At 33.3% G+C, this 20,996-nt stretch overlaps 1 protein-coding gene across 2 annotated transcripts in view; it reads right to left on the bottom strand.

Moving 5' to 3' along the window:
* LOC145246593 (eukaryotic translation initiation factor 2-alpha kinase 1-like) overlaps window positions 1-20,996 on the bottom strand; it is an 83,334-nt gene that overhangs the window by 12,244 nt on the left and 50,094 nt on the right. For both annotated transcript variants that reach the window (XM_080108252.1, XM_080108253.1), the window contains 11 exons: window positions 20,308-20,336; window positions 18,909-18,978; window positions 16,460-16,537; window positions 12,866-12,953; window positions 11,352-11,388; window positions 9,205-9,436; window positions 7,726-7,813; window positions 7,076-7,170; window positions 5,896-5,995; window positions 3,005-3,093; window positions 517-657 (listed from right to left, as the gene is read on the bottom strand). In XM_080108252.1, the coding sequence (XP_079964378.1) occupies window positions 517-657; window positions 3,005-3,093; window positions 5,896-5,995; window positions 7,076-7,170; window positions 7,726-7,813; window positions 9,205-9,436; window positions 11,352-11,388; window positions 12,866-12,953; window positions 16,460-16,537; window positions 18,909-18,978; window positions 20,308-20,336 (1,047 nt within the window). The remainder of the gene's footprint in view (window positions 1-516; window positions 658-3,004; window positions 3,094-5,895; window positions 5,996-7,075; window positions 7,171-7,725; window positions 7,814-9,204; window positions 9,437-11,351; window positions 11,389-12,865; window positions 12,954-16,459; window positions 16,538-18,908; window positions 18,979-20,307; window positions 20,337-20,996) is intronic.

The following is a 20,996-nucleotide window of genomic DNA, read 5'->3' as shown; positions in this document are numbered from 1 at the left end:
ATGATTAAAAAAATTCAATTTTAATTAGTTTAAAGGGTAATAGTACTATGATTGTCTATAAACTGGAAAAATTATGAAGCTCAATAGTTAAACTACCACTGAGAAATTTTACATTTCATAAACTTACCTTGATTATTATCCATAGTGTTTGAAAATGTGCTTATGATAAACAAAATCTTCCACTCTCCGAGACAGATGGCGGCATACTGAATGTAAGCAACGGACAGTTGCAATCTGGAGGTATCTGGCATCTACCCAGATACTGAACTAATACGTACAAGGCGTATTTGAATCAATTCCCACTTTATTTATGTTAGTATATTCACTTATTTACGACTGAACTAATTACTACAACCACGTCATAAAGGGTTAATAACTTCATTAGGATTTCCATTTTATATTTAGGATTTCCGTTTTATATAGACTTTAAAAACTTGATCCCATGGGAGGAGGGGGGGGTGATACTTACATTGTATCATTATGGAAATTAAGCAGCATATGAAAAGGAAAACTCACTTTTTGAGGAAAATTCTTTGACACAAATGAGCTGAGTTTTCTTTCTTTCTTCAACTCTTCAAACAGATGATTCCTTTCCATCAAAGTTTTGATTGGGTGATACATCTCGTACAGAATCAATCCAAGACTGTAGATGTCACTCTAAAATGGAAGAAACAACAAACATCTTTGTTAGTCTTGTGTAAGACTATGTCCCTGCCCCTTGACAATGATCGCCAACCCCAACGTTGTGTGCCACGGATTTCTTTTCATTGTCTTCCCTTCTCGTTCTGGCCATGTCATTGTCTCCCACATTGACGACTGCCAAGGAGGTGGGTGCACTAGCTTACAAGTATAAAAATTAATGAGGAGACGATTCCAATACAATTATCGATTCAGATTCTTTATAAATCTCTAAATATTTAGCTACAAAGTTGTCAATTTTTTCAGATTACTGTAAAAACACATTAAATGTGAAGATATTTCCTAAAACGTAAAAACACAGGGGGGGGGGGGTGATCTATAGATTTTAGTTATAATGGTGGTTCAAAATCAATAAACATTTTATTATTACTACCAGTAGTGGAAGAATTTGTTTTAAACAAAATCAAATAAGAAAAGATAAAGGAATCATTTTTGGCATCGGAAAATATGCACAAAGTTTCCTGATTCCGATACCGATTCTCCAAAAAGTTCTAGTTTTTCCAATTCCAGATTAATCGTTCCAATACTAATAAAAATTTCAAAAGCAAAACACAGACTCCAACACTTTTTGGGTGCATGGGTGACACCATTGTGGGAAACTACCCTCTAAGTGTAAACATCCATATCTTAGTTATTCTGTAGAGTTCATCAGTTGATTTCAGTTCATCTCAATCTCCTGGTCCAAGCCATGGTCTGCTTTCAAATGTGTCTACCTCGCAAATGTCAGCAACCAATTGGATACTGTACCCAACCATCGTAAACACCACTCTCAAACATCATAAACAGTCAAAACCTTTTTGCCAATCCTAAAACTAATTCCAAATATATTTCAGATCCTTTTGTTTCTGTTTACTGCTACACCTTGATTACACACCCACTTCAGCTCTCCTTTGTCTACCTCAGTGAACTTCCTCCCCATTCTTCACTCAAAACCATTTCCTTATACCTTTTTATTAACTGATAAACTTATTTTTGTCATTTTTCTTGCACTTCAACACTTTGGGGAATAAAGTTGATAGTATCACATTTGCACAATATAATCTATCTTCAACATTAGAAACGTCACTTGAATAGCCACATAAAATAAAAAAAAAATAAAAAATGAATTATATCTAGTTTAACATCTATTTTACATGCTAACATGTACTGGATGGCTTTTAGAAACTCTGCACACCAAACTAACCTATCTCTGGCCATTTTCTTTATCTTCATCACTAACATGTTTTCCTCAGCTTCCACCTGATAAATGTACTACTACCTCAACTGTTCGACATCTCACTCACAACGGAACTGCTCAGGCATTTTCTAGGCCAAACTGTTTCTCCTAGCTGACTAATGTTTCAAACCACATGTGACCTTGTGCCTAACCTCCTAGAGAGAATGTAAATAAACAGTTAATGCAAAACCAAGAAAATTTCTTGTTCTGCACACATTTCTCTATAATGTACAAATTTATTTTTCCTCTGAGGTCATCAGATCTAAGCCTGTCTTAAAAACTTGCATTATGCATTCACTAAATCATTTCTTTCCATGCCCTCAACTCTTACTGTCTAGCTTTCCCTTCAGTTTTTAGTGTTTGCGATTGTATATACATTGAATACAATTTCATAACGGGACAATACATAACAGACACAAAACAAAAAATGTCATTGTTAGTAGGGACACCAGCAAAAGACAAACCTTTTCAAAGTTACTTTTGTGCTTTCTGCAATTAAAGATACTTTTCCTCTGAAAAGGGAAATGCCAACACATGAATTATATTTGGATATAATCATTTATTTCCATGCTGGGTCCCTTATCCGAGTTAGGCACGCTTCATATAAGTCTATATTTTGCTCTCTCCTTTTGACTTTCACAGGCGTTGTCCAAACCTTAGAGCATAAGACTCCCATCTGTTCGCTAATGCATTGGGTACCAAACTGATTTGTCCTCTTTCTTCACTGCCCACATGTATATCTATCCAAACCCTTTGTTTGTTCGCTTATATCACCAAGAAATCATCTTTGTTGTTTATCTAAATTACTGTTTTTGTTTTAATACTATTATACTAAAGTTAAAATTCCAACATATTGTAGAAGATTTCGCATTTTATTGTAAATACTTCATCCGCTTCTATAACATTCTTTATTCAAACATTCCCTTCTATTATCGAAATATTTCTATTAACAGTGACAATTTCCCATGAACAGGCTATCTGGCATTTTCCAGGAACCAACAATGTAACAGTTATAAGAAAAATTAAAGATGTATGCTCAACCCAAGTCAACAGCAACATGCTTCATATTGTCATACTTCAAATACTTACTTTGGTATCATACTTGGTTCCATTCTGCTGTTCTGGAGAAGAATACGAGTATGTACCAACACCTTTGGAGAGCACTCTAAAATCATTTCCTAAGAAGAAAAAAAATAAGATTATCAAATCACATCAAATTTTTTTTAAATCATTGCATGATCACCTAAAAAACTTTTCTACATTGGGTGCCAATGATTACACCGTGATCTTATTTTGGCCTACAATCTCATCAATGATCATTGCAATATACTTTGAGGCTATGACGTTTGTGAATTTTTGAGATGAGAATTTGTTATTTGTATTATTTGGATTCATTGGACAACTGCTCTCATCTTGAGTGTCATTTTCAAACGTTTTGGTCAATGTAACCTCTGACCTTCTTCAGATGTATTTTGTCGAACTCAGGAATTTGGATGGAATTTAAAACATAAACCTTTATTTACTTCACAGGGGTAGCACATTCTTGTTCCATCAGCCATGATTGGATAGAGGTCTTAAGTAATTCGAAATTGTATTTTTCAGTTACCCACACTGAGAATTGAACTTTCAACCTTCAGGAGAAGGTCACTTTTACAATTGATTTTCCCAAGTACTCTAACCTTGTGGACAGTTTTAGTACAGAATTTTAGGAGAACAATAGTGCGATGAATCCAAATCCGAATAACCTCGAGACCAATTAGTCATATCCGCATCAGCAGAAAGGGGGTCTACACAGACACTACAAGAAATTATTTCATCGCCGATTTCGATTAAATTCTAGATCACTGAAGTTAAATGATGAGCCTGACCAGTACCAGATGGGTGACGATTTGGGAAGGCTAAACATTGTATGTACCATGCTGGTGACGTAGAAATTTTCAAGTTGATATCTGGAGGTGCATTTGATTCATTGGGAGAGATGCAACCTCAATCTTTATCAAGACATGCATCCAGAAGGAAAACTGATGTAAAAATCTGAAGTCTACTGTATGCTCTGTCTTTTGGCAGCCATTGCACCGAAGAAGATTAGCAGTTGTACAAAAAAGTGTGGTTGGTTCCGCATAAAGCCTTCACCACTATAAACAAATCATCTGTAAGGATTTCCAAACGACTTAGTAGTTGTGATGAAGTTCATATGTCGAAATCGACAGAAGGGGGTCTATCATATAAAGCTAACTTTTTTAACATATATTGACATCTAGGGATCTTTAACCTTGAAAGTTTGACTAATATATATATATATATATATATATATAGCCTTGGAAGTTTTTTTAACCTTTAAAACTATATAAAAAACTTATTTTTATATTTTTTATCATTCGTTAGAAAACTATTTAGTCAGTAAGTTATTTAATAACCTACAATCCATGCATCAACTTGCTTTCTCGGAATCACTATAGTCCTAATGTTAATTTAAGAGAGCATCAGTTTTTTATCATGAAACACTGTTTATGGGAGATGGAGGGTAAAAGAATAAAATAGATTTGTTAAGAGGAAACTTATCTTTGGAGCTTATATAGAAGATGAAGAATAAAAAAACGACAATATAAAAATAAATACTAATGCATATAGAACTTTTGAGATGAGGATTGGTTATTTATATTATTTTAATTCATCGAACTACTATTCTCATCTTGAGTGTTATTTTCACGTTTTGGTTGATGTAATCTCCTTAGGACCTTTATTCAGTCATAGCTAATCGAAAAAGAGTATGCTACCCCTGTGAAATAAAGGGTTCCGTTCGAAATTCCATCCAAATTCCTCAAGTTCAACAAGATACACCTGAAGAAGGTCGTAGGTTACACTGACTGAAATGTTGTGTAATCACACTCAAGATGCGAATAGTAATCCGATGAATCCAAAGAATATGAATAATGCATATAGATTTAATTGTTTATTCAATATGGATTTTACATCAATTAAGGGTGTAGGCTAAGTAAATTATTTATACCTAGGTATTTCAAAGCCTAATGCTTCTCATCAGAAGAGAGAAGATACTAGGTAACAGAGATGGGACATCTAGCGATAACTAAATTAGGAGCGAAATAATGGGGTGTGAGTGAAAAAGGTTAATACATTGAAAATGTGGAGGAAGGAAGCAAAGAGAAGTATAGTACTTAATGTGATTTATGTAACATACATATTGAATAAACAAATCGATATGCATTAGTACATATTATATTGTCAGGTTTTTATTCTTCATATATATATATATATATATATATATATATATATATATATATAAATAAAAGATTGTTATCAAAATAATTATATTTTCAAGCATATTCCAAAGGATGGTATCATAGAAATTCTTAATACAATAGTGGATGCTTAATATCATAAAGCATTAATAGAGAATATATCAGAGCTGAAATAAAAATATTATTCAATATATGTTCAAATCAAGGTTCCATTAAAATTAGATTTTTCAAAAATAATTATTTTCTCATCAAACGTGTAAGATATCCTGTGATTTTGTAAAAATATGCTTCAAATACTTTTCAAAAAAGTCCCTAAAATATTAAAACAAACCTTGAGAAGGATTCAGCAAGACATTTGTTGTAGTGTTTGAAGAAAGCAGAAACTGCCTCAGCAGAGCATGTCTTTATTATGATGAAAAAAATAAGATCAGGCATGCTTTTAAAGGGTCAAGTGATGATCGTTGAGTGTGGGTTCAGTCCACAATGGGAAATTTGGGAAAGAGTGGTTTATGAAATCTAAGGTGGAGTTCAAGGCACACTGCTGGGTATGTAGTTCAGTCTTATTGCTATGCAAACATGGTTGGATAGAAGGGAAATTGTTAGTTGCTTATTGATTACCGAGCGAGGAGGGGAACAGACGAAGTGAGGAGGAGGGGGGGGGGCGAAAGAAAAAAGAAAAAGGGGATAAAAGTGAAAAAAAAATAGTAAAAATATTGTCACCTGATGAATTCATCTTGAGTGTGGGTTGATTCTTGCTGGTTGCCAAACCAAAATCTCCAATTTTTGCATGTGCTCCATCTTTTAGAAAAATATTATCAGGCTAAAAAAAATATAAAAAATATGGTCTGTATTACATAAACCTGCTCTGTCCTCCATTAAGCACTCTTTAATAATCACATGGATTTCATTGGATTTACATCTAAGAATCCAATCTATACAACTATTTATATATATATATATATATATATATATATATATATAAAGGCAAGCACATACTATCCAAAAACAAACACAGAAGGTCATACAGGTCATCTGATGCTTGGCAAGTGGCAGAGATGAAGTGAACTTACCAGCACAGATAACTGGGTGTGCTGCATAAGAGTTTTGTCAGTTTCATAGTGTCACTACTATTTGGGCTGGTGGCAATCTTTATGTGAGTACATAATCTCCTGTAATTGGGTGGGCGGGTAATGTGGGGACAATGCTAGCAGAAGAATCTGGCAAGTTAAAATGCCAATTGTTTTTAATAAACCCTATTTAATATTATGTATGCCAACGAAAGAAAAACTATCACCTTCATAAACTTCAAAGAGGCTTTCAACACTAATGAAATTGTTAAGATTGAAATTAATAGTAAATTTATAAACGTTGAAAATTTGTACAAAGGTACAAAATATGCAATGAATCATAGCCTCCATTCAGTCTCATAGGTTTATAGAGATTTCTTGAGAGTATTTCTTGTGGATGTTCCACCATTACTACAAAAACAAAACGCTATTTTAATGCTGTTTTACAAGCAGCGAGCAATGCAATATTAATGGACATATAAATTGGTTTGAAGTAACTGTAGATGTAGGCTAAGGTTGTATTTTTTTTCTGAAGCATCCTTTAACATTTTTTTTTTTAATTTGTGATAAAAGAATTGGAAAGTCTGTGGTCAACAATGGTGCTTAGCCATGAACTCCTTACTAATATTTATTATCCGGATAACACTACACTCATGGATTTGAATCATGTTGCCACATGTATTTCAGTTGTCCAAACCCTCAAATCCACAAAAGAAAAAAGATGGTCACTACACAATTATTAAATAGTTCAAATTGTTTCAAAATGGAATATAAAAATTTAAAAACTTTGTCTCAAAAACCCTGCATATAATTTAAAATATATATCTAAATACCTTTAAATCTCTGTGGATTACTTCTTCAGAATGGATGCAAACAACACCTTGTAATATTCCCAGGAAGATGGTTCGATTTTGAGCATCATTAACAACTGAAGATAAAGAAAAAGATATTTTTTTAAATTCTTAAATAAAAATTAAAATTATTTGGTAAAACACTAAAAAGATAATGTGAATGAAGACAGAAATAAAAACATAAAAATGTAAAAGAACAAAAAAGGGAAGGAAGAAAAAAAAGGGAAGGAAGAAAAAAAAGGGAAGGAAGAAAAAAAAGGGAAGGAAGAAAAAAAAGGGAAGGAAGAAAAAAAAGGGAAGGAAGAAAAAAAAGGGAAGGAAGAAAAAAGGGAAGGAAGAAAAAAAGGGAAGGAAGAAAAAAAGGGAAGGAAGAAAAAAAGGGAAGGAAGAAAAAAAGGGAAGGAAGGAAGAAAAAAAGGGAAGGAAGAAAAAGGGAAGGAAGAAAAAAGAAAAAAGAGGGAACGAAAATGATGTAAAACAGAAGATGTAAAAAAGTAAAAAAACACATAAAAAAGACAATCATAAAGGACAAAAAAACCAAGACAAAATTGAAAAATAATGAAAGAGAAAAAAAAGATAAGGTGGAAGTAAGAAAAAGGAGAAGGGAACAATATAAATAAAAAACTACTTACTTTCATTTGAAAAATTTCTTTCTTGCAACCATTCTGTTAAGGTTTTGTGACACAGTTCCATTTGTATAAACAAAATAGATCGGCTCAGCTATAAATTAAAAACATGAAATTTTAATTATTATTCATTTAACATTTTGATAATTATCCAGTTGTACTTCAATATCAAATATTACACGTAAAAAGAAAATAATATTACACAATTACGTGTCAAGTTTTAAAAAGATAGCATAACAAAAATTATGCAAATTCATCAAGTACCTTTTTTTTTTTAAATAAGAAAATACATTAATACGAGAAACATGAAATCAAAAAAGAGCTGACCCGTGAAGGTTACGTTACAATCTAGGTGAAAAGGAATACCGCATGATATGTTCGCAAGGGTCTACAGTGTAGTTATTACTGTGAGTAGATTTATTTTTTTTTATGTGTTTACGTTATATATATATGTTTAGTTATATACATATATATATATATATATATATATATAGTACTCTTATTATAATTGTTATTGTTTATTATTATCATTACTAATATTATCATTATTTTCTTGTATATGTGCGCGTCCTAACAAATATGTCAGACGTAGCCTTTGAACATTTGAATGACATGCGCAAAGCCGTTGCTCGTAACAAGAGCTGTTTAACATCTTTTCTTTTCATTGTATTGAGCAGATAATTGGGCCTCACATCAGTGAGGGAGGCCGATACACGAACAAGCCATAGAGAGGAAGGCCCAGAAACGGTGCATATTCTCTCCTGATGACCCAATATTATCTATAAGACGAAATACCCCTCCAAACATGACTATATAAAGTTTACAAAAATAAAATAAAGATATGCTATGAAATACTCCCCCCACAAAAGCACCATCCAAAAAACCTTAGATGAGGAAAGCCCTAGAAAGGTGCTTTATCTCTCTCGACAATAAAAAAGAAAACAGCTAATAAACATCAGTATATACACAAGCCTATAAGGTAAGCTGTTTCTTTCAAATACAACATCTTCTGTTGTTCGCTTGCTTCGTGGCGAGTTTCTATTACTGTTCCGGTAGTAATCTCTTTCCTCTAGATTTAATGGTGAAAAGTTTCGTCCACCACTTTCTGCTTATATTAATGGTCAAAAGCCAAGGAACATAATTCAATAGTTAAATATTGCACAGTCATCATCATAATAATAATAGCTAAAAATTGTTTATCAAATTTTATTTTATTTTATGAAAACAAAATACTGAATGAATTTACATAAATTTTGATGTATAGGTTTTTTTTAACTTAACAAGTATGTACAAAGTTTTCCCATTAATGGCTTTAAAATTATTTTCTTTATAAATATAAAACTACTTGATTAATTCATATGATTTTTGGAATGATATTTTCGTTTTATCACGGGTACATAAATCATGCAGATTTTTATTTTTAATTTTATTTTTTTGATATAAAGGGGATTCTGGACAAAAATTGAAATTATTTGCTAAACTTACATCATCTTCCGAGGAATTTGAACTCCAGGAAATGATCTGTGGAATGTTGGCCATTTGCATATCTAAATTCGGTGGACCTTTATTTTGTAGACATAATTGGTTGGAAAGGGCACAGCTGGCTTTGGACATCGCATTTTCAATGTGGCTATCCTCAGCAAATACAATTCCATCACTGTGACTATCTTCAAAGTCAATATCCTCACTACATGAAAGTTCTTTGATTCTAGAATTACTTTAAAAGAAAAAGAAACACTCTATAAAGCACATTACAAGTGAAATAGGCATACAATATAGTTATGTGTATTTGGAGAAAAAACACAATTCAGTTGTTTTTAAGAGCATAATATACAGATTGACTCCAAAAACGTGTAAAAATATACTCACACTTCGAATGACAATAAAACCCTTGTTTATGAACATAGAATGAAATTGAATAGCTTTGAAGACAGAATACAAACATAATTGAAGAATCACGTTTGAAAATGTTCAAATTGGCGACCATTATTTTCTACACAACGCTGATAACAGTTGAAGTGTCAGTACATTTTTTTTTTTTTTTTTTTTTTTTTTAGACACCCTGTATTTATCTCAATCTACAAAAAGATATGTGTATATGTTTATATGTACAGGATTCAATGGTAAACTAATTAACCAATCATTATTAATTTCGAAACATAGTTGCTAAACATAAGGGGTCATAATGTGGGTGATAGTTTAATTTAGTTTTCTAACACTAAACTAATTAACTGATCATTATTAATTTTGGAACAGCTGCTAGAGCATAAAAGCCCATTTTGAAAATTCACTTTCAATTTTTGTGGAATTTTAACAATAGGCATTAGATATCAATATTCTATAATTTTTGGAGAAGTTTTAAGACTCATATCATCGGCACAATCTCTCATTTAAAAATTCAAACATGGAATTTGATCTATCAGTCATTAGACACCAATTCAGCAACATTCCCTGAATTTCAATTTCTTCATAAGACTAAGTTCAAGCCTTAAATTTTAGACATTTTTTGGAATCAAAATCATGTGACTTTGATCACAATTGGAATAAGGATTCCAGACACAAGGTTTACTAACATTATAATTTTGATTTTAGTTAGGCATAAAAAGTGATGCAAAACTGTTCTGTTCAGGGAATTAATTTTTAGGCAAATATTCTAGTTTTTATGTATACTATATACATGATCACATTAATACACCAGTTCACATTAGATGAACAAAGTTAAGCAACGTTGAGCCTGGTCAGTACTAAATGGGTGACCATTTGGAAATACCAGGTGGCGTATGTGCTCTCCACTTATCTCAGCATTGATTTTGATCATTCTAGATTTCTCCTTGCCATTGGAATCAAGCAGTTCTGACTCAGGAGAGTTGTGGTTGAGGATTGTGCAACCCTTGCCTCACAATTACATGCAGTTACCCTTACAGATCATATCCATTGTCTCACTGAAGGTTTTCATGATGTATAATATTGTAGAGTAAAATTTCAATTCAGGCATCAATGGTGGCAGTTTTGGGAGGAATTGGAAATCTAGTGTGTTGGACTCTGAATACCACATGTGCCTCCCTCATCAGTCAGTGGGTTAATGATGAAAAACTAGGACAATGGAACTCTTCATATAAAAAAACGTATTGAAGAAACTTAAAAGAATTATTGACAGATATTAAAGATATCTAAATACCAAACGTAGAAAGAAAGTACTCAATCCGGGTGTTTGATTGTAAATTTCTAAGGGTTTTTTTTAACCCCTCTTAACTGATTTTCAGTCCCAACAAAGCATATTACCACATGATTATAAGGAGCTACTATTTGGGATTGTGTCTAGCAGGGGAAAAGGGGAGTTGAGCAGTAAGATGTCTGCTCAGCAGTCTGAGAGAAGTTATTAGAATAGATAACTTTCTGGTATCTAGAGATCTCAACAGTATAGAGGTGGGATTTTGCTGCTTGTCGAGTTAGTCAGGAGTTATGTACGTCGAAGGGGAACTTTATCAACTATCACAAGAGGTTTGGGAATTCCAACTGGTTTTCATAAATATTTAATATATATACACCGACATATATATATATATATATATATATATATACACACACACCAATACCGACTCAAATTCTTACATAAAAATATTTGAACTCACCTGGTTATCTGATTTGATGCATGTAATAAACCATTTTCTAGGAAAAAAAAAACAGTTGGATTAAAAAAAGAGGGTAAATTGTTGCCAAAAAACAAAAGGACATCTTCCTAATGCAAACGGGGAAAACAATTATTTTATTGTAATTTTTTTTTTTTACAAAGGAATCACTACTTATCAAGGCCCAGACGCCACAAGTTAATTTTATTTTTGTAAGCAAGAAACTGCTTTATCAATAAATCAACCATGCGATCACTCGGACTTGAATCATGTAAATGAATGTCTTACATATAGAATTAGTCAAACTCATGCATCTATTATTCAGAAATATGTTGGAAAACAGAAAACATTTCAGTCCGGGTTATAAAGCGTTCACAAGAATGACCTTGTAAAGTCGTGAGAAGCAAAGGCCACTTTCTGAAACTTTGTAATTCTCGCTTCACTTATTTTTGTCCTTTAGTCCTCAATTCTATGAACAATGTTTCTGACAAAGAGGGAAGAATTGCTGTTTTCCGAGTTAAAATTTATTTAACACTTATTGTTACCGAGTTTTTGAGCTTGAAGTAGTATAGTTTTTAGCTTCTTAAATTAAGTCATATTAAGCCTAGTCTGAAGTGATTTCCATTAAAAAAAAAGGTAGATGTGCTGCCCCATGTTCTCAGGCTGAAGGGATTTCTGATCAAAGAATTTAGTCTTGATGGGAGTATGAATGAGACCAACAGAAAATTTTTAATGTTTTACTAAGGAGAGATCACCGCTTATAAGGGCTCAAGGAAAAGGGTTAATAGCATTATTATCTGTAATGGTGAAACTTGAGTAGTGTTCATTTAGTTAAGAGGTCGGCTCAACAAAAATTTGTTCATATCAGAATTGAAGATGGCCATGTATGTTATAGTCAGCTAGGAATTTACGTTTAATGTTTGGCACAGATAATGGAAATTGTAGCTAGATGAGTGTCTGCGGTGAACGGTTTTCCTGGGGAGGGTGCTTCATAGATATAAGCCGAGTTGAGCACTTGCTATGAAAATAACGATAGAAAAAGCGAGCTTGAATCATAACTTTCTCTTTTTATCTTCCTTTGATCTTTCAGCTATGAAACAATCATCTGGTAGAATAAATCCATTATTCTTTTAAGAATGTGTTGCTTGATTTTTTTATGAAAATTGCTCCAGACAAGGCATGAAGCCATTTGACGTAAGGAGCTAAAAAGAAAGAAATCCAAGGTAAAAAAACTAGACAATGATAAGCGTTAGATTCTGACCCCCCCCCCAAAAAAAAAATAGCAATTTTTACCCCTTTATTAGAAACATTGTCCATGGAATATGAGAACTAAAGGACAAAATAACAGGGGACGTGAAAATTACGATATCGCCATTGCATGATTATGTAAGCAAAAAGTGAAAAACTTTTTTTTTTAGTAAGTTACTGCATTTGGAAGAAATAAAATAGGGGAACAATTGCAAAAAATAGAAAAAAAAAATTGGAACATGAAAAAAATATAAAAAGTTAAGTTTTACCATGATTGAAATTTTCAATCCATGCAGAGTGATAGCGTACAATATGAGGGTTTTCTAAGGCTGCAAGAGTTGTGACTTCATTAAAAACCTAAAAAGAAAAAATTTTAAATTTCATAACACATTTTAAGTTTCAAATCTGGTTTCTACATCATTAACATTTATCCATAACTTCCAAGAGTGAATGCAATTTTTTTTGTTGTTGTATGTATTAGGAAACTATTAAGGGAGACAACTCTTGGCCTATAAAGACGTGGAGCTCTCAAAGAAGAGAGGCAGATTAGAGACAGAGACAAAAGATCTCTATGAATACTGAGAAATTAATTGGTTATAATCAGCTAAGGTACTTCCTAACTTCCAGTGTGACTGCTTCATTTTTTTCTCTTATGCTTATATTTCCCTATGCATTTACTCTTTTATTACATTTTTCCAATCATTTGTTATTTAATAATCATTGAAAAAATTTTTCAATCTTAATTAAGAATTACTGAAATTATTTTAAAGAATTATTAAAAACATTTGTGTCCTTTTATATTTTAAAAAGAATTATTGAAACACTTTAAAATCTTTTAAACTATTTTGGCAATATTATGTATTAGATATGTTTTATTATGTCTGAAATTTTGTTGGTACTTGTACAGTTTAATCAAGACATTAAAAAATGAAAAAAGGTTATATTGTACATATCTTTTATGGAATGAAGTTCTTCGAAAAAAAATTTCACTTAATTTCATCAAGTTTTTTTTTTTCAAAGTGAAAAAACAATTTGTTATGATACCAAGCAAAAGGTTTGATTTCTAGGATTTCTAGCTTTGGTGTAGTTTTAAATGAGGGGCCACATCATGCCACTTCACATCTTCGAAGTAGGCTTGAAAGTCAACACCAAAGTGTACCTGGATGTGCTGAAGAGTGTGATTATCTCCTGGTACAATAAGGTGCCTGCTGGCAGACCCTGGGTGTGGCAGCAGGACTCAGCGTTGGCCCACACATCCAAAAAGATCCAGGTTTGGCTTTAGAAGGATTGCTACGACTTTTTACCCTTCTCTCACTTCTCCCCTCCTCCCTCGACTGAACTCGCTGGACTACTTCATTTGGTCGTACATTGAGAACATCATCAACATGACCTCCCATAACACCAAAGCCAGCCTGATTGTTGTTATATGCCAAGTATTTGCTGATCTCCTGCCGATACTTGTGGAAAAGGCATGCTCTCAGTTCCAGACCATTTTGAACTTGGGAATATGTATGTCAAACTCAAAAACCTACATGGAATTTTTAACTGAATTCTTTAATCTATCTGTGGTGTAATGGATACAAGCATCGAGTTACATCGAGTTACAATGGTAGCACCATTTCAGAGTTTGAAAAGCTGCATCTGGCGAGGGCTGGAGTTTTCTTTGGCTTCATCACTTATTTTGGATTACTCCTTGCTATGAGACTTTAATAATGCCAAGAGAAATATAGTTGGCGATTATGTAGCCTTTTCTTTACGATCACACAGACACCCAACTGTAACAGAACGCACATGAGCACGTATGAAAGCAGCAGCAGCAAAAAGATGGATGGTAAGTAATTGTGTTAAGTTATGCCAGGGCAACATCGAGTGGCCTTGCTGATGGTCGATTTAGAACATTAATTATTATTATTAAAAAAAGTAAAATGTTAGATAATGAACATTATTGTTGTTTTGTAACTTATGTAGAAAAAGGTACGCAGAGAGACCGTTATTGAAACAAAGAAATGTTTAGTAAAATATTTTGGTTAACTTAATACCAAACTTAATACCAAAAAAGAATATGGTGGACATAAGCAGAGTGAGTTTTCAAATCTAGGGTTAAAAACAATAAATTCCGTTAGAAAACATGACTGAAAGGTTACATGCTGGGTATTTGTGTGGTAGAGTGATGTAAGCACAAAGAAATAATTACATATATACAAGCAGAGTTAGTAGTTACGGAGACAGAGCTAGAGAGAGGGCTAGATAGATGAAGATAGTGTTGGCCTTGTAGGGGGGGGGGGGGTGAAGCAGAGATTAAGACAAGCGTACAATCTCCCAACAAGGAAACCGTTTGGAATAAAATCTGCTTGAAAATATAACTGAAGACTCCTGGTCATTTCTTTGGAAGAAATGTTCATTTCAGCTTTTGGCAGCGTCATCAACCAAGATCCGGATGAACAAAAATACGATTTCTTTATTGGCAAGATGCATAACCACCCAAACTGTGTTTTGTCCCTTTTGTATTATCCATATTGTTAATGTCCTGTAGCCTATGCCACACACACATCCACAAGGATTTATGAACACTACACGACACAAAGAAACTTTACTATATACACAAATCATATACCCGACACATTTTATATACAGCGCCTTACATGTATATAGACCTTATACTCCATAACATAACACATAAATGATTGTACAGAGGTGAAGTAGACTACAAGGAAACAGTGAAATAAAAGCAGTCAAAAATCTAACTAAATACTCCTGGTCGTTTTCTTTGGAAGAAACGTTCATTTCAGCTTTTAGCAGCATCATCAACCAAGATCCGGATGTACAAATGTATGATTTCTTTATTGACAAGATGCATAACCACCCAGAACTGTGTTTCATCCCCTTTGTGTTATCTGTATTGTAAATGTTCTGTAACTCATGCAACACACACGTCCACACGCATTTATGAACACTAGAGGACACGAAGAAACTTCAATATATACACAAATCACCAACGCACTCTATATACAGCACCTTACATATATATAGACCTTATACTCCTCCACAACATAATTGTATTAGGAACAGCAGCAGCTGGAAAAAATGCACATATGTAAATTAGGAAGTGTGCGCAAGCTGCCATTGTGAAAAAAAAAGAAGAAAAAAAAAAAACAATGTGGTTAAAAAGAAACAAAGTCATTACCGAAGAAGATGGACATGCAAAGTGAAGGCAAGAATGGGCTGGTTGTGGCTAGCATGTAGTTGGAAGAAAGTGAGACATGTGGCAGCAAGAAACTCTTTAAGTTGGTGTCAAAAGGGGGACAAAGAAAATCAGTAATAAAACGCTTGAGTTAAAAAAAAATATACAAGCACATTTTTTTTTTATGGGAATATGGGAATAGCAACAGCAGCTGAAGGATGGATAGCAAGCAATTATATTAGCAGCAGCATTTGAACGTGTATGCAAATTGGAAACTGTGCTCGGGCTTGCATCTGAAGAATAAAAAAAATAAAAATAAAGACACCACATGGTCAGGAAGAAAAAAGCCGACGCTGAAGGAGATACACATGTAAAATGAAGGGAGAAGAAAGAGTGCAGTCAAAAAAGATGGACATAAACGAAATAGCTGTCTACAGCCGGCATGCAGTGGAGCAGAAGCAAGAGACTTTTAAGCTAGTGTTGAGATGGTGAGAAGGAAAAATGGTAATAAATGACTTGAATTAAAAAAGAAAGAAAAACCAAATCGGATTTTAATTTATATTTGTTTCTGCGATGTTACACATCATCTTGGGAGAGAAAAAGAAAAGGTCAATCGTTATTACAATTATACATGCAATACAAGTTATGATGACGAATATGAAATGGCAAATGACGGACTTACTTTTGTGACTGCGTGTGTCGAATAATCAATGGGGATTTTCTTGATGGCATAACTTTTGCGGTCAAGCTTGTTGTATGCCTAAGAAGAATGCAATCAAGGGAAACAAAAAGAAAAAAATGTCAACATTTTGAATAATCAATAAACAAAGATTAAAAAATAAAAAAATGTACAGTTCAACGTTTTAGCAAAGACAACAAGTGATGATCAGTTAACCTAGTTGTACAAAAAGTTTTGACACAAATTATTGTAAATCCCTCAAGTTTTCATAATATAATTGCCTGTAACTTCATTAATAATGAAGATAGTGGTCACTCGAAAAACGTCTGAATTTCTAAAGTTTTGTTTAGTGGACTAAATATCAAAAAAAAAAAAAAAATTTTCCTAAAGTGGAGATAGATACAAAATTCTCACTACTTTTCCAAATTTCTCATATTTTGATATAATTTTTTTTTTTTTTTCACAAAGGCATAACCATTTATCAAGGCCAAGAGGCCACTCGAGGATAAGGGTTAAAGAGTGTACAGTAGACAATTGGACAATAAAGTAATCATTAGTAATGGAAATTCGGTAAATTTGTTAACTTATATGGAACGGCTCATCAAGAACTTGTTTACGTTAGACTTTAAGACAACCATATTGTAGTCAGCTGGAAAGCAGGAAAACGGAAGACAATTCCATGGGCGTGCAGCTCTAAAGAAGCTTTGTTCATGGAATCTATGTTTAGGCACAGGTAAAGCGTGGGGGAAATTATTGATAGTGTTTTCTGCTAAACGGGTGTTTCTTGTGAAAGTTTGGCGAGGGGGGGACTATAGATTGGAGCTCAGTCGAGCACTTGCCATGAAAATAACGATAAAGCACAGACAAACTTGCAACATCTCTTCTGTGAGAAAGAGGTTGCAGGGAAGAGAAAAGGACATCCCCTACGAGGCTATGAAGTCTATTTTGAACTCTATCAAGGCAGGATAAATTCTACTTCTTGACTTTTGCAAAGTTGCTGTCTGTACAGGCTGCAAATAAGCTTGCAATCGGCCGCATGTGATCCGCAGGCTACATGCTTGATATGCCTGCTCTTAATCGACAACTGTTACTACTTCTATTATTTTTTATTGTTTGTTTATTATTGCTTGTGTATATTCTATAAAATAATAATTTTGTATTATTTGGATTCTTCGAACTACTGTTCTCATCTTCAGTGTTATTTTCACATTTTGGTCGACCTCCTTAAGGTATATTTTATCAAACTTGAGGCCTCTTCCTGTTAAACTCTGGGAATCTACACTAAATTTTGAATGGAACACTTTATTTGATCAACATCAAGCCATAACTGGGTAGAAGTTCGAAGTATTTCAAAAATTTAATTTGAGTGTCACCCACACTGAGGAACCTTGAACCTCCAGAAAAGTGCAATGTTATGATTGAATTTTACTAAATACTCTATCCATTGCAGCACGGATCCTTGCAAACTTTCCAAGTTCAACAGGATACACAATCCTCATCTCAAAAATTCAAAGCTGTAATAATTAATTTCAATATTAGTTTTAGTAATAATTTTAGCTAAATATTTCCATAAAAATAAGCTATTATCTCAATACTTAGCTAATCTCTATGTTTTTACTTTGTTATACTACAAGGTGGATTAAACCAGCTAATAGTTTTTCTATTTTTATTTTATGTTAATACCTTCATACCATAATAATGAAGAGTCATGCACAGATGGTTGTTTTGATCATTCTCTTCATTCAGCATTGTCTTATCTTTGCTATTTTCCAGATATAAACAATTGTTTTGAAGAGCTAGCGCCCTAGAGAAAGAGCACTCTGGCCTTCAAAAAATGCCTGGGCAACTTGTCGGCATTCCCCGATAAGAGTGCTTCAGGTGACTACCAATAAATTCACCCCCTTTTTTAAGGGAAAAAGCAAAGCCTGGGAAGATTGACGCCCTTTCCCTAGAACTGCACAGGACCAAAATCATACTGAATTACAAAAAAAAAAAAAAAAATCTTAATCGTCTATACTCTGTTGGCTTTGATGTCAACGAGAAAACTCCCGACTGGGCTCCTCTCTCTTTAAGGTACAAATAATGTAGTATTTGTGCTGATTCATGTTTTGGACAATGTTAAGAAATTAACTTCCAAAGCATCCTATCTCTGGCCTTTTTCTTTATTCATTTTTCTCTCAAGTCCATTTTTAACACTTCCTCCATGTTTTCCCGAACCTGCTACCTAATCCATCCCACATCTACTAACCCAAGAACTCATTCATTTTTTTCAATATGACCATACCATCAACGTCCTGTTCAACATATATCTCCCTACGCTGTACAGACGTAATTTTCCTCTGAGGTCATCAGATCTAATCCTGTCTTTAAGACTTGCATCACACCTCCTTTGTATCATTTTCATAACACTTTTAAAAGAGGAAATCAATTATATAAAATAAAAAATACTCACTTTGTAGACTGATCCGAAACCACCCTCACCAAGTTGTCTAATTTCTTCAAAGTCTGTAGTATAACGATGTCTGAAAGAGAAAGGAAATTAATGAAGTTGTTTCTTTAATGCATTTGTAGATCAATAATGTCTATTACAGTGAACTAATGGAAGCAAGAATTAGATGGATACGTAATGTTAGACAAGATCAGACCAGACATATCAGCTTTGATACTCTATTGGTAAGATTGAATATACAAAGGTCGTTCCAAAAATACAGCCTCCTATTTTTTTTTTTTCGCTAAAAAAGTTGAAGACCTACGAAGACGAGAGTGGTACCATTAAAAGAAGCAACCTTTTGTGTTCCAGAATTTATTTTTCTACATAGTCACCACTATTTTCAATGCACTTTTGCCAGGAATTCAACGACACATCACTGCTTCTTATGCACGTCCATGACAGAGGTTGCTTTCTTAGAGTTTCACATGGTCAATATCAGCAACAGAGAGATGAAACTTTCAGGTGATGAATGCATAAATGCAGTCATCAGAACAATGTAATTTGCAATCCTCTCTGGTTTATTTGGGCGGAATAAAAATATGAGGCATTACTTTTAGAAGGCACCTTTTACGAAAGCTTAATGAGCTCCTGAGAGTTAGTCAGCTAGATCAGTTCGACCACATTAAAATACGTCACTCTTGGATAAAAAAGTGCAGACTCTGAGGTGGACGGTCAGAGGAAAGTGAAAAGATTCAAGAAAACTTGGATACAAAGCATCAACAAGAATCTTAAGTCTGGGAGTTTATTCTCAGCATCAAAGTCAATAGAGCCCAGGCCATTATTGAAATAGCTTTTTCTCTATTGATTGTGGTATATTGCTGGTCTTGTGCAGTTTTAGGAGGCTTACGCTCCCAGGCTTTGCCTTCTCTCTTTGACTTTAAGAGATTAGTTTATGGCTAATAGCTCAAGGTGTCTCTCCTGATGACAGGGCTGTAAGGGCATTTTTGCAAGCCAGAGTACTCTTCCTCTGGAAATATTTTTTAATCTATTTGATCTTAAAAAAATAACTTAGAACAATATTTTCTCTCTGTCCTTTTGTTACTGTTTTCCAAAGTCAAATGTCACTTTCTGGAAAATTTTGATTTCAAAAGAAAAATGTTGCTACTTTTTTTAAATTCTGTTTTCAAAAGTCAAATGTTTTAAGTTAGGAAACCATTATCTTCAGCTAGAGAAATGAGTGGAGGGGGTACAATTGTTTCTTTTGTTTTTCATTTTGCAAAACATGATTAAGTTTTGCAAAGAAAAAAAACTTGAATGTATGGTACATTTAAGTTAGGAAGCCAACATCTTCAGACAGCCTGATCTGATAGCACCAGATCTAAGTACGGAATAGAACAAAAAAGAATAAAATATAACTTACACACTATGTGGCTCCACAGATAAAGCTTTCTAAAATAAAGAAAAGAAAAAAAATAAATTAGATGCAATTTTATACTTTAAAATATATAAACCTTTGAGCATATATTTAAAGAAAAAAAATTTATGGTAATCACTCCAGACAAGGCATGAAGCTAAATAAAAAAAATAAAGTTAAATATTACTTCAAAGAATTAAACTAGACAACGATAAGTATTAAACAGATAGATCCCAATCCAAAAAACAGCAATTCTTCCTTTGTCAGAAAAATTACTCATGAAATAGGACTAAAATACAAAATGATTAAATAAAATAAACTATACAAATTACTTATCTCAAAAAGAATTCCAAATTCAATAATATAACATTCGGTATGGACGCAACAATTGGAAGAACAAATATAAAAAAGAAATGTGGATTTATAAGACCAAAACATCCAATCTTGATTGCCCTTTGGGGCCTATGGAGCAGTGAATGTGGAATATCTATGATTCCAAGTGAGCTTTGTCCGAAGGTAGTAATTTCAATCCCAGCCAAAGCCAGTCAGAGGATTAGTTGGCCAAACCATGGTAAAACGACAACTATGGAAGGCAGTAATTGTTGTGGATGCAGTTTGGAGATTCAATATTTCTATCCTGTCACTGTTAACCACCTTTGTCAAAATAGGAACAGAAGAATAATTGGCCGAAACGT

Source organism: Euprymna scolopes, chromosome 24 (assembly GCF_053919585.1).
Source record: "Euprymna scolopes isolate OS-2025 chromosome 24, ASM5391958v1, whole genome shotgun sequence".
NCBI classification, from domain to species: domain Eukaryota; kingdom Metazoa; phylum Mollusca; class Cephalopoda; order Sepiida; family Sepiolidae; genus Euprymna; species Euprymna scolopes.
This window is presented reverse-complemented; position numbering and strand designations above follow the sequence as displayed.